Consider the following 13,801-nt stretch of genomic DNA (forward strand, 5'->3'; position numbering starts at 1 on the left):
ACAAGATTGGAAGAGAATCATCTAAAAGAAGAGGGAGTAATTCTAATTCTTGATGCTCAAATGTAGCTGGAGACAGTTTATGCTTCTTCTGCTGGACTAGAAAGCTACATGATTTATGCACTGATAAGTAGATTTTTTTAGAAGACCAGTGGCCACTAATAGCTGCCCTGATCCCATCCAACAAACCCAACAGCCAATCTTGGAAAGCCAAGCTATTTCCATAATTAATTGCATCTGAAACAAAACTTAAAATTATTTTCAAAAATATAACTTCTTATCTGAGAAAATTCAGGGTCAGATAAGCAGGGAAATAATGACCCAACAGGAGTTCAGAAGGAAAACTGACAAAGAGATGACTGACAAACTACAGTGGTGATAAATCTGATGCATAAAGAAGGAGGCTGGAAGAGTAACTGTAACCTCATTCCTAGGCTAAGCCAGTACAGGAAAGACTGAACATAGCATCAAGGAGATGAAGAAGACCAAACTAGTACTTCAAAAAAGGAAAAACTCATTTGAGAAAAATAAATATAGTGGACTAAGGCAGGTTCTGACTGCAGAAAGAAGATGAATAATTTGGTGAGTGTGAAGACCATTCTTGGCTGTCAACTTGACTATATCTGGAGTTAACCAAAACCCAGGAGGCTGGGCACACCTAGGAGGAAGTTTTTCTTGCTTAAATCATTTGAAGTAAGAATTTAACTCAGATCTTAGAGGTAGAAAGATTCACCTTTAATCTGGACCACACCTTCTGTTGCCATCTATAAAACGGACCTGGAAGAAGCAAGTCTTTTTGCCTATGTGCCATCACTCTGGCTGCAAGTCCATTCCTTCACTGGCATTAGAGCCAACTTCTTCAGAACTCTAGAGTATACTGAAGATTAGCTAAGACATCCAACTCATAGACTGAACAACCACTGGATTATTGAACTTTTTTCATTGGTAGACAGCCATTGTTGGGTTATCTGGACCACAGCCTTTAAGCCACACTAACACATCTACTGTCTATATGAATACATAGATTCATTCTCTAAGTTCTGCTCCTCTGGAGAACTCTGACTATTACAATGATAGCTATTGAAATTATTCAAAATGTACAAGAAGGAGACAATATTTGGGAACTAAAGAGGAGAAACTGAGGCAGACAAAGATCACTGTGCTTTGGGCAGTCAGGAGCTTAGTAAACTTATTGTTCTGGTCCTCAAAAGAGAGGGAAGAAGGAAGAGAAAATAACTGGAGAAGTAACTGCTAAAGTTAGGGGAACTATAAGTCTATAGGCCCAAGAAGTTTCATGAATCCCTAAATATGAAATGGGAGGCAGGTTGGAGAGATGGAGGCAGTTAATAGTGCTTGCTCTTCTTCCAGAGACCAAAGCTTAGTTCCCAGCTCACACCCAGCTCTAGGTGATTGGCATACTCTTCTGGCCTTTGTGGACAAGTGTGTATATGTAAATACTATTTTAAAAAAAAAAAGAAAATCTTACAGGGAATACAATGATTGAGTTAGTGAACATGAATGACAAAGATAATAATTGTGAAAGAAGAGCAGGGGATACCTCATGTAGAGAGAAAGTCAAGAGTGAAGCTAAATAGCGTCTGAGAAGCCAGTGGAGAAAGGTGATACTGAAGCGGCGTCTTTACACTGGGACAGAAACACAATAACAAAGAAGCAAAGCCCTGTCCAAGGTCGAGTATGGTGGCAATGGCTGTAGCTCACACTTGGCAGGGGAGATAGAGGCAGGGAAATCAAGAGTTTAGGTCATCCTTCTTAAATAGGGAGTTACAGGGCAGCCTGGGCTACATGGATCCCTGTAAGAATTATCATGCAACCAGACAAATAAACCAAAATACCGAAATCTGTCCAGCTATAATTCTGTTTCCAGAAAAACAAAAAAAAATCAAATAACAAAACCTTTCAAACTCAAAGCCCTTTGTCGGGCATCAGATAAAAATATCTTACTCTTGCCGGGCGATGGTGGCACACGCCTTTAATCCCAGCACTCGGGAGGCAGAGGCAGGCGGATCTCTGTGAGTTCGAGACCAGCCTGCTCTACAGAGCTAGTGCCAGGACAGGCTCCAAAGCCACAGAGAAACCCTGTCTCGAAAAACCAAAAAAAAAAAAAAAAAAAAAAATCTTACTCTTAAAAAATTGAAGCAAGCAAAATTGTGAAAACTTTTTTTTTTTAAATATAGAATCCAAAGCACCAGTCCCCCTATAACCCAAGCCACCAGTCCCCCACTGTATAAACTAGTCCATGACTAATAAAACACCCAGCTCATCTGAAGAGGAACTGATAGTAAATATTCAGAAGGTACAAATTTGAGTTTCTTTGTTATGAGACGAACTTTGACGTAGCCTAGGCTAGCTGGAAATCCCAGTCCTCCTGCCTCCACTCCTGGAAACTGGGATTATAGGTGTGTACTTCTATGCCTGGCTCAAAAACCTCATAACTAGAAAACTACAAAGAGCAACCATACCAACAAGTACTTATCTTATTAAAAGCCATAGCTTCCCATTGCTTTAGAGATTTGTGAAAAGAGAGCTATCCTTTTTATATATTTCTGTCCACTGAAATTGATGCCCCTTTCTCCCCATACAGTGATAGCATAGTACTGAAATGGCTGAAACAGTTTACACACAAATATCTACAAACTGGATTCCTTATTAATGAGTTGTCAGGCATCCTAAATTGGAACCGATGAACAGAACACTTGATAAATTAAATTATATTAATGTTATTAATGTTAGCCATTAAGAAGACAGAGTATCTGCAAGAATATCTTTACGCTGGTGAGTAAGCTGGAAGGAATTGCTATGGAAATGCGTTTGTATTCTTCCAAGTAATTAATGAGAAGAGAGAAACAGATTGTGGTTTTACTGTAAGGGTTCATCTTATTAAAAATAACTGTTGCCATTTTCAACAGGGGGAACATGAGAAACCTTACGCCACGGAATAAGGGTAACTGCTGTCCATCTCTCTGAGGTATGCTTGTGTCTGGGTCCATCTCTCTGGACTGTGCTTGTCTCTGGGACTGTTTCAGATATAGAAAGTATTCATCAGTGTTTGTTGGACAGAATTCTGATATTCCAGGACATCTTAGGTACCTTTAGAAAAGATACCTTTAAAACGAAAAGGATTAAACCCCTGCTACAAGGTCAGATGAACTGCCCTTTCCTTACTTCATCTGACATCTTCATCCACTTAGATCATTAAATGAATACCCTTAAAATTCAAAGAAGTCGGGTACAGAATGACGGATAAAGACCTTTGCAGCCAAGTCTGGCCATCTAAGTTCAATGTGTGGGGCAGAACTCACATGGTGGAAGAGAGAACTCCCTCAAGAGGTCCTCTGACCTCTGCACAGGCTCCATGCCATGGGTGTGCCCACACACATGCACAATAAAAAAGTGAATGTTATAATGAGGTTAATTCAAAGGAGTAAAATTAAAGGCCATTGTGTGTACTCTGAGCTTCCACCTCGCCTTAGAAGGTCCGGGTGAATGCTCTTTTACCTGAAGGGACTCTGGCCAGCTCAAGCACAGCAAGCCCAGCTCTGGCAGGTCTTGCCCTTCTCCTCCATTTCCTTTGCCTTGCTACAAACCATTAGAATACATTCCTAAAGCTAGCCCCCAAGATCCATTCCCTTAATTGGCCACTTCTGCCTCCTGACGCTATCAAGGTCCAGCAATCAAAAGCCCCCTTTGGCTCACCTAGTAAACTTGTCCAATCAAAATTAAACACGTCATCCTAACACGGGATTTCCCTTTTTGCATTTTTAAACAGCCATTTTCCACTTGGGCTGCTTAGTGAGTTTGAGACCAGTCTGGGCCACAACTACAGTGAGAGTCTGTCCTTAAAACAGAATATTTGAAAATTATCTTTGGAGTGTCTGGGCTCCATTTTCTCAACTTGTAACATGCTATTTTTCTACTTTAAAATAAAAATATTTCCTCAGTTAGAAATGTTGAAGTAGAATATTGAGTCAAATACCATACAAAATAAAAGAGGGTACATGGCAGTAAAGAATGAACTATAAACTATACAGGGGAGGCGGGTTTTAGAATATTCTATACCAATCATCCCGATAACATGCCAAAGTTTAACAGCTGTCTTGGAGGCAGAGCGGACAGACACTCAGACATCTGTTTAAGCAGCCTGTGTCTTGTTTTTCACTTTCCTAGGTGGTTAGCACTCAGTAGCAGATTGAACTTCTAAGCCTGTGTGCCACACACACGGTGTAGTCTATGGGTTCTCTGTGGGTAATCTGGACCACACACACGGTGTAGTCTATGGGCTCTCTGTGGGTAATCTGGACCACACACATGGTGTAGTCTATGGGTTCTCTGTGGGTAATCTGTACCACACACACGGTGTAGTCTATGGGTTCTCTGTGGGTAATCTGGACCACACACACGGTGTAGTCTATGGGTTCTCTGTGGGTAATCTGTACCACACACACGGTGTAGTCTATGGGTTTTCTGTGAGTAATCTGGACCACACACATTTCTTGAGCTTTCCACCTTCACTAAAAAATGAAATTCCTCCTGGTAAGTGTACCAGTGTGACTGAGGTACCAGTGCACTTAACTAAGCTCAAGCTATAAGGCTGAGTCATCTTCAGGTTAGGATGCTGCCTGTGTCTAGAGATGGCTATATTACTTTCATCCTATATGGCCACCAAATCACTCCTGGTATTCTTACTTTGATTAAGATATCAACACTTGCACTGGTAAGATAGCTCTGTGGGTAAAGGTACTTACTGTACACACCTAATGATCTGAGTTTGATCTCTGGCTTCAGCTCCATCTGAGGAGCCCATGGTGAAAAAAGATAACAAATTCACAAGAGTCCTTTGATCTACACAACCACAAACACACACACATACATACATACATAAAAACACACACTCATGCACCCCCCACACACACACCATAAATTAGATATTCAGGAATGAACTGTTGACCTAGTTACATTCCATTTAAGAGACAGAAGTAGCTTTGGATCTGAGCACACAAGAGCTTCAGATGGCTTCAGTGACTTCTAACCATGAATCTCCACCAAGGCTGTCATTTTCCCCAGGAAAGCAGAAAGAGGGCAGAGATACAGTCCCTGAGGCCCCACTGTCTTCTGGTAGGCAGAATGCTGTAAGTGGAGGCTGCTTGTTCCTGACTGCTCAGACTCAGAAACTGTATTAATTACAATGTGCTTGGCCTATTAGCTCAGGCTTTTTATTAACTAACTCTTATATCTTAAATTAACCCATTTCTATTCATCTGTGTATCATCACAAGGCTGTGGCCTACCAGTAAGATTCTGTCTCCTTTGGCAGCTGCACAGCATCTTCCTGACTCTGCCTACTCCTTCCCTATATCTCTGTTCTGATTTCCTGCCTGACTTTATTCTGTACTGCCATAGGCCAAAGCAGTTTTATTCATCAACCAATAAAGCAACACATATACAGAAGGACCTCCCACATCAGGATGCTTCAATCTCTGAGTGTCCACAGGGCCTCTAATAGCTTACACTTCTGAAGGAATGTTTCCCATCCTACTGCTTTTGACAGTTGGCTCTAGCCTTCACTGGTAGTGTTCCTCTGCGTGGCTGATGCCTTATCCTCAGCCTGGATCCCATCTTCTGAGGAGGAGAGTTGCTTGCCAAGCCCTTCTGCAGGTGAGTGTCCTAGCGTCGGAGCCTCTGCCTCCCAGAGAGTGTGCTCCACTTTATTTATGATTCTCCTACCTGAAGCTGAGGAGATCCGTTTCATTCCTCTACCTTATTGTGATTTGTTAAGAACTAAAAAGTGTGGTGTGCATGTGTCTGTGTCTGTGTGTGTATGTGCGTGTGTGGTGTGTATATGTGAGGGATGTGGTGTGTATGTGTCTGTGGTGTGTATGCTTGTGTATGTGTGTGTATGGTGTGTGTGTGCAATGTGGTATGTGTATGTGAGTGATGTGGTATGTATGTGTGCGTATGGTGTGTGTGTGGTGTGTATGTGAGTGATGTGGTATGTATATGTGTATGTATGTGTGCGTATGGTGTGTGTGTGATGTGTATGTGAGTGATGTGGTATATATGTGTGTATGTATGTATTGTGTGTATGGTGTGTGTGTGGTTTGTGTATGTGAGTGATGTGGTACGTATGTGTGTACATATGTGTGCATATGGTGTATGTGTGATGTGTATGTGTATGTGAGTGATGTGTGTGTGGTGTATGCATATGAGTGATGTGGTGTGTATGTGTGTGTATGTGGTGTGTGTGTGTGTGTGTGTGGTGTGTGTGTGTGTGTGTGTGTAGAAAAAGAATGGAATGGCATCTCTAAGGTTTTAATGAGAAACCAGATATAAAATATGAAGCAGAAGCCGGATATGTGGCACTCAAGCCTGATCTCCCTTTCATTCCCCCTCTTCTGCAATGCTTTTCTGTGGTAGTTTGTGCCTGACCCTATCTTAGAAGGTGTGGTAGTTTGATTGGAAACGGCCCTCACAGGCTCGTAGGGAATGGTGTTATTTGCAAGGGTCAGGACAAGTGTCCTTATTGGAGTGGTGTAGTCTAATTGGAAGAAGCATGTCACTAGGGTGGACTCTGAGGTCTCAGAAGCTCAAGCCAGGCCCCGTGGCACACTCTTCCTCCTGCTGTCTGTTGATTCAGATGTAGAACTCTCAGGATCGTGTCTACCTGCAAGCGCCCATGCTTCCTGCCATGACAATAATGAACTAAATCTACAAGCCAATCCCAATGAAATGTTTTCCTTCATAAGAGCTGCCAAGGTCACAGTGTCCCTTCACAGCAATAGAAACTCTAACTAAGACAGAAGGTGACTTAGTCTTAGAGGTGACTTCAGAGAACTGTACCTAGGGTGGGCTCTTTCTGCAAGGCATGATGGGAATACTATGGAAAATGCAAAAATAGTTTTTAAGAGGCCATGGATTCATCAATGAACACATTTTATGGTGGTAACGGATGACCTCCCTTTCTTGGAACAATCATAGTAAATTAGCTCATCCATATTAGGTGATAATTGCATTTTGGTGTAGTCTGAAACTCAATAAACACTACTGAAAACTGATAATTACAAATTAGGACAAGAATAGAATTTGAGGCTCATCATGAATCTCACGGAGCCTATTCAGAAGCAAGCAAGATAAAACGTTAAAGTGCAAGCACTTTTAAAGTTTATTCATTAAAACCACTTAAGTTCTAAATACAGAACATGCTGGAGAAAGTGGCAATGGCCGTTTTGACACTAGAGGGAGCACGTACATTAAAAAAAAGCCCACGGTTTCTCCATCAACCTCTGCAAGCTATTAAAACCAGCAAAGGCTTTCCCAGGCTTCTAGTACTGCTCACACACCAGAAGGATGGATTAGAAAGACCGCCAAGAATGAACGTGAGTATGTGAGAAACGGCTACAATGCGGAGCATGGAGGCTCACACCTGGGAGCCCGGCACCAAGGAGACAGAGGCAGGAAGACAGAGACAACAACATGTCTGTGTTGGCAACCACAGACATGGGCTTGCCTTGTAACTGAGGCTTTAATCCACGTGAAAGACACCTCTGGAAGTGGATATGAGGAGATTTAGCTTGAATGTATTTCCGTGTGGCCAGCAGGCTCCCTTCTTTCCCCAGAAGTGGTCAAAGCAAGGGATGATGGAAGCAAGAGCTGTCCTTTAGACAGTTATTTGCTGACTGAGCTCTAGTCCAGTTGGTTATCTCGTTATCAGTGCTGCAGGGATGCAGTCATTTATGCATCACTTATATGTGTTTGATTGTTCAATGTGCCACCCACGAACAATGAAACAGACATCCGAGGAACCATGCCACCGTGTGCATATTAGCTTTTATGTTTTTTTTTTTTCCAACACTGACTATTGAGATTGAATAAGAGGGTCAATAGATGTTTTAAGACTGTGCTTAAAGGTTCTGTTTTGGTTTGGTTAAACTAAAATATCAGGGATTTATTTTTGATAACAAAAAATTATAAACTATGAATCAAGCAAGTGTTCATTAAAAGAAAAACACCCTGACCAGCACAATCTATGCTACATAGTGCGGCCACACAAGCCAGTGTCACATTGAATTTCCTTGTCTCAAGAAAATAGAGTCAAAATAAACACTAGAAAAAACTCCATGTGCCCCAAAGCACATGCATGCAAAATTGTAGAATTAATTTTAAAAACTTCCTCCAAAAGTGTGGTATTTTTTTATCTTTCTCTTTGAAAAGTCACATTTACCTAAATGCAAAAACTGTGGAATTATTTATTTTGTTTATACATAATTATTGTATGGGGTTTGGGATTAGGATCTGTATATACACACATACATGGAGTGAGCAGAGTTTCTGAGACACACCAAGCCCTGGGTATGTCTCAGGTTTGCCTCCCTTCACCCCTTTCCCATTAAAACAGCCTGGTTCTAGGACCTCCTGAGCTTCCCGCAAGATTGCCAGGATCATTTCTTCATCATTGTCCTATCCACGTTGAGAACCTCTGTTTGGTGTCATCCAAACACAACTGACTTTGTGTATCACATTCAAGTGTGTGTGTGCGCATGCTGGGGACTGAACCCAGATCCTCGCACGTGCTAAGCTTCCTCTACCACTGAACCATACCTCCAGCCCTCAGACTAATCTTCAGCAAACACATTCTTGCTCATATTGGTTTTCTTCTCAAGAATGTTTAGTAGTTCCCTGTTTCTACACAACAAATCAACAAACTGCCCCTTGGCATAAAGATCCAGTTGAATATTCCTCCCTCTTCAGGTTAAAGGGCTCCAGGTATAATAATGCTCTGCCTGTTCTGAGTTCTCAAGAGTCTTACCCACTCCACCCCCATCTCTACATCGATTTCTTTTCTGGATGCTTGCAGGCATATCTTACATCATCTCCAAGAACAACCTTCTAAATGCAGGTGTCCTTGCTTAGAAACCAGCATGGGAGCCTCATTACAGCAGGTTATTGATGCTGAAGGCCAAACCATGAGAACCAGAGGGCAGAGATGTCTAGGGAGTGTGTGCTGGGGGGAGGTGAGCTGAAGAGCCTAGAGTTTGGACTGCATAAAGCCAGTAAGCATTTAGAGACTTAAGTGATGATTTAATACTATCTCTCAGAGTTCTGAGGTTTAACTGGATCAATCAAGTGGTTCTCACCCGGACTCTGGAAAGTAGTCACAGTGGTTGGTGACTGGGCTCAAGTCATTTGAGTCCTCCACCAGGTTCTGTGTCAAAGTTGGTTTCTTCACTTACACGTCTGACTACCCAGCACAGGTATGGTGGAAATCTCGGTTTATTGCCCAGATGTTTTACTCTCTGCACACAGCTCCTCTGTGTAGCTACCTTCAGCCTGTCTGTTCATCTAACATGGTCTCCACTGCACATTTCCAAAGACCAGACACGTGTGTGTCAGGTTTCTTATGCCCTAGCCTTAGAAACCACACATCGTCACTTAGTCTAGGCACTAGCCTGGATCTACTGAGGGAGGGGACCATGTGACTACTGAATGATGTGGTTCCTCTTGAGGCTCACTTCAAAGACCACCCACCTTACTGACTGGACTGACATTTCCAATGATGAAAGAACTTATATTTAATAGAGCACCCAAGACAGGTCAACCAGAAGAATAAAAAAAAAAAGATCAGGGTAACTGGATCCTAATTTTAAGACAGTTGTGGAGAGTTGGTAACCTGGTTACAATATATGCTCAGAACCTTTGATATTCTGCTTATGGAGAGGAGAAGTGGGTGGGCCCAGGCTCTCTCTTTCCCATGACAAATAACTAACAGTCTCTGTTTTGTCCAACAAAGTAAAGCAAAAAGTTATAAACATATATAATGTATAATGTGAGATGAGGTCTAAGACAAGACAGTAGAAGCATTGTCTAGAACACCGAGTCTTAAAGGTTTCAGTTTGTCTATTCAATCTGAGGTTTTGAGGCCTCCATGTTGAGGACATGTAGACAGGTAGACAGACTCCACAGACAGGCTTGAGAATGCATGAGGATACACAGTGACCTGGATAAGCAGAGACCAGGCGTCCTGGACACAGCCGAGGGAGGGAAGTCTACAAAAGAAAGATGTAATGGGGACATTTGCCTGAGATGGTAGTAAAATGGGGAGGGGACAGGGATAGGAAATATACTCTGTCATTCATTTACTCTCATTATTTAGGCTTGATACAGAATGGGGCTGTTAACTTCTGGTCTACTTACTCCTGGAGCAAAGCTTAGACTTTCTCGGGTGGTTTTCATCAGGCACAAGGGTTACTAAGCAGTAGGGGGTCTTTTTGTGGGCTCTTAATTTTATTATCAAAGAATTTTCAAATGTACTCAGCCGGAAGCTTGAGGACCATTTTCCTAGAGTTTGAAGAGAAAAATAGCAGAGCAGAGAAGCTACAGATTTCAGCTGCTGTGAGGAGGAGGGAGACACTTGCGAGGAAGGGGATGTTTTTTCCCAGGTAGAGTCCAAATCAGCAGAGAGAGCAGAAGTCTGCGAGCAGATGTGGAAACAGTGCAGGGGCTTCAGAGAAAACACAGAGGAAGATCAGTGTCAGGACCCAAATGCTTTGGATTCTTTCTGGTCAGTGGCCAAAGGAATAAAAGCAACTCCTTTAGCGCTAGGAATATGAAAAGCAAGCAAGCTTAGCACTGAGAATCTGGAAACAACTGAATTAGGGAGGGAGGGGCTTCTGGGGGTAAAAGTACATTACCTCATTAATGGGATAATACACACACACACACACACACACACACACACACACACACACACACACACGTCTTTTGCAGGTCTTCAGGTGAATCAGCTTTCCTAAGGGGTGTCCTCCTGGCGAAGTGACGGACTGCCCCTTACAGAAAGGGATAATAGTATGTCTTTGCTATGTGAGTGGTAAACTTATAGCCTACTTGCTGTCCAGGAAGAAGCAGTTTTCCCATCATGGGCCTCAACAGAGTCTGGGTGCCTCATTTTCCTCCCTTTCGTTACTTCAAATGTCATGGAGGGGCAAAGCTCAAGATGAGGGCTGGAGTGATCCTCAAGGCCTGCAAAACTGCTATTGCTCGGTCTGTAGAGCTACCTAACCCGGGGCGCTGCTTGCTAACAATAAAGAGCTCTTTATCCCTTAAGACCCTTTACACTTAAAACTGGAGGGTGGAAAAAGCCCCTGGTGCTCTGTGAGCATCCAGGAGCCGCTGAGGCAAGCGAATCGAGTAAGTGTATGTACTGTGGCACGCACATGGAGTAAACGCTATCCATACCAGAAACATCAGAACTGTCTTCTCAGGCCAGGCAGAGAACACGCCGCTCATGCCTTTGAAGCCTGTGTGGTCTTTGGAGTGAGCTTGAATGTAAAGGTTGAAAGTAAGCTGATGACTGAGCAAAATCCGGAGGAAAGGTCATCAGCAAAAGGAAGGCCACGGTGATGTCTAAGCTGCACCGGCTCCTTCTGTCCTCCAGCCTTGCTAACTATGTTTCTAAAGCACAATGTTCTCAGGAAACAATGTCCCTTGACCTCATTCCAAGAAGATCAATGAGTGACAAGACCTTGCTTGCAGACTCCACTTTGGGATCTTGGCACCTGCGATAAACGAAGGCAAGGGAGGGAAGGAACGGGAAGCAGCAATGATGGCCAGCGGACTGGCAAAAGGGGAAGACCTTAGGACCCCTTCTTTTTTTAGCACCAAGGCACTCTTCTGAAGCATCTCCAGGACACTGGGTTTGTGTCAGGGAGAGCCAGAAGCACATCATAGAGACATCATAGAGATGGAGGGTGCACCGTACCTTTGGCCTGACTGAACCCACAGGCTTCCTTACTCTCTAGGAACCAAAGTTCTTTCTGATGGTTCTGGGAGGTGAAGCGGGTGTGGGTAAGGGAATTCCTGCTCCATCTGCAGCACAGAAAACCCGTGTGGCACAAACAGGAAGCCTCAGTGTGCATCAAAGCAGACACTGGCCTTAAACCCAGACCTTGCATGTCCACACTCGGAGGTGCTAGGATTACAGCCCTGTGCAGTTATGTTAGACACTATTTGGTCCTGGGGGTTGAAGTTTGTCAGCATCCAACCTGACTTTAATACTGGGCCTGTGGGAGTCTGGAGAACAGCAAGGCCCTCCATTTTGACTGAATGAGTAAGCCAGAAAAGCTAGAACTTCCTTGTGTTTGAGATGACTTTAGGGTGTAGAAAAGTATCCACATGAATTTATCACTTGGTATTCAGTACCAATTGTTGCCAAAGTTGGCAATTAGAAAATAATAATAATAAAAAATAGCTTGGATCAGGAAACTAAAGAGACATCCATTCTTTTAAGACTGAAAGACGTCTTTGCTCTAAATATCTCCCAGGGTTCCACAAAAGACCATGCCTGACTTTTTCTTTTGACTTAACTCATCCTGTTTCTGTTTCCAGAGCCCCCGTGCAAGCGGAATTCCTCAGCCAAAACCACAAATATGATAAAGCCTCTTCTAAGAACATTTGAAGTGCAATCAGCTTGTTGTTACCAGATAAGAACTCTGGCCTTTTCTGTGCTGGGAACCTTAAGTAGTCACATCGGCCTGTTACGTCTTAAATGTTGCCTGTGGCCCTGGAACAATGAGCCTGAGGCCCGGGGGGCTGAAGCAGTGGGCAGCCTGCCAAGTTCAACACCCGGCCAGTCTGCAGAGCAGGGCCCGCTGGGGGCTGCTTCCGGCTCTGCATGAGATGCTGGGCAAAGATTTCCATGCTGGCTTTCCGCATGCACGTTCCACAGAGGAGGCCTGCCTGGACCAGCGATGACCTGTATTGACATTTTCCATGACGCTTTTTATTTTGTTTTCCTTTTGATAGGTGCGACTTTGGGTTTCTTTTTTTGTAACAATCACTTGGCAAAGATGACTCTTAGATGTCATGGGGGAGTCACCAGAAGCAGCTGGATTCTCCCAGGGGCAGATGTCGCCTTTTAAAACGGGGCTTCGTGGGAATTTACTGGATTATTTGTGGAGGAATCCTTTGTTGCACAGCTGATGGCCAAGACCGTGCCTTGCTTGTGGAAGTGAAAGAAGCTGCCGTGGAACCTTATGACGGTGCGTTATCATAAGAAATTAAAATTTGAATTAAAGCAGTGGAACTACAGGGTGCTGGAGAGATGGCTCACTGGTTAAGAGCACTTCACTGTGGAGCTCTCTGACTCCCAACTGCCTGCTCACTCTAGCTCCCAGAGCCCTGACACCCTATTCTTAACTCTGTGGGTACCTAGGCTCACCTGCACGCATGTACAGATACACATATACACGTATTTAAAAAAATAAATCTTACAAAATGGAACTACACGTTTCTTTGTCTCCATAAAACAACACCCTTACAAAGCGCTGTATTTCTCTTCTGCATTTGCCTTCATTGGAGACTTGTATTTAACGCAACCAAACTCAACCGCTAAGGGGAAGGCTGCTGCCAACTGTCTTTTTTGGTACAGTCGGTGGCAAATGACTTGTACTGAGTATCAGGGAGATCAGTTTTTCATCCAGGGTTCAACCTAGATCACCGTTTTCATGCTGGAGGAAATACAGCTGCACATGTTTACTGTGTGACAGTCTCCAGTGTGTTGCCCTTTGGGGGAGTTTTAAGATTAGTTTGGACCTTGCCTGATTTTTTTTTATGCATGCATAACATGGATTCCATTTGGTTTGTGGCAATGTTCCAGGCCTGCCTAGGGTGCTTACTAACAAGAATTTATTTCCACTGGGACATGTTTGGTATACTTCCAGAAAGTTCTTTGCTATGAAGACTCCGTGCGTTTTCTGGAAAAGACCATTGTTGACTTTCATGAGGAGCCAAAGGGT

General features: G+C 43.4%; 1 protein-coding gene across 1 annotated transcript in view; it reads left to right on the forward strand.

Moving 5' to 3' along the window:
• Nucleotides 1-12,682, forward strand: part of Hdac2 (histone deacetylase 2) — a 99,177-nt gene extending 86,495 nt beyond the window's left edge. The window contains exon 9 of the mRNA XM_013352367.2: nucleotides 12,393-12,682. Coding sequence (XP_013207821.1) covers nucleotides 12,393-12,682 — 290 coding nt within the window. The remainder of the gene's footprint in view (nucleotides 1-12,392) is intronic.
• The last annotated feature ends 1,119 nt before the right edge of the window (nucleotides 12,683-13,801 follow it).

The sequence above is a fragment of the Microtus ochrogaster genome, linkage group LG9 (genome assembly GCF_000317375.1).
Source record: "Microtus ochrogaster isolate Prairie Vole_2 linkage group LG9, MicOch1.0, whole genome shotgun sequence".
Classification (NCBI taxonomy): Eukaryota; Metazoa; Chordata; class Mammalia; order Rodentia; family Cricetidae; genus Microtus; species Microtus ochrogaster.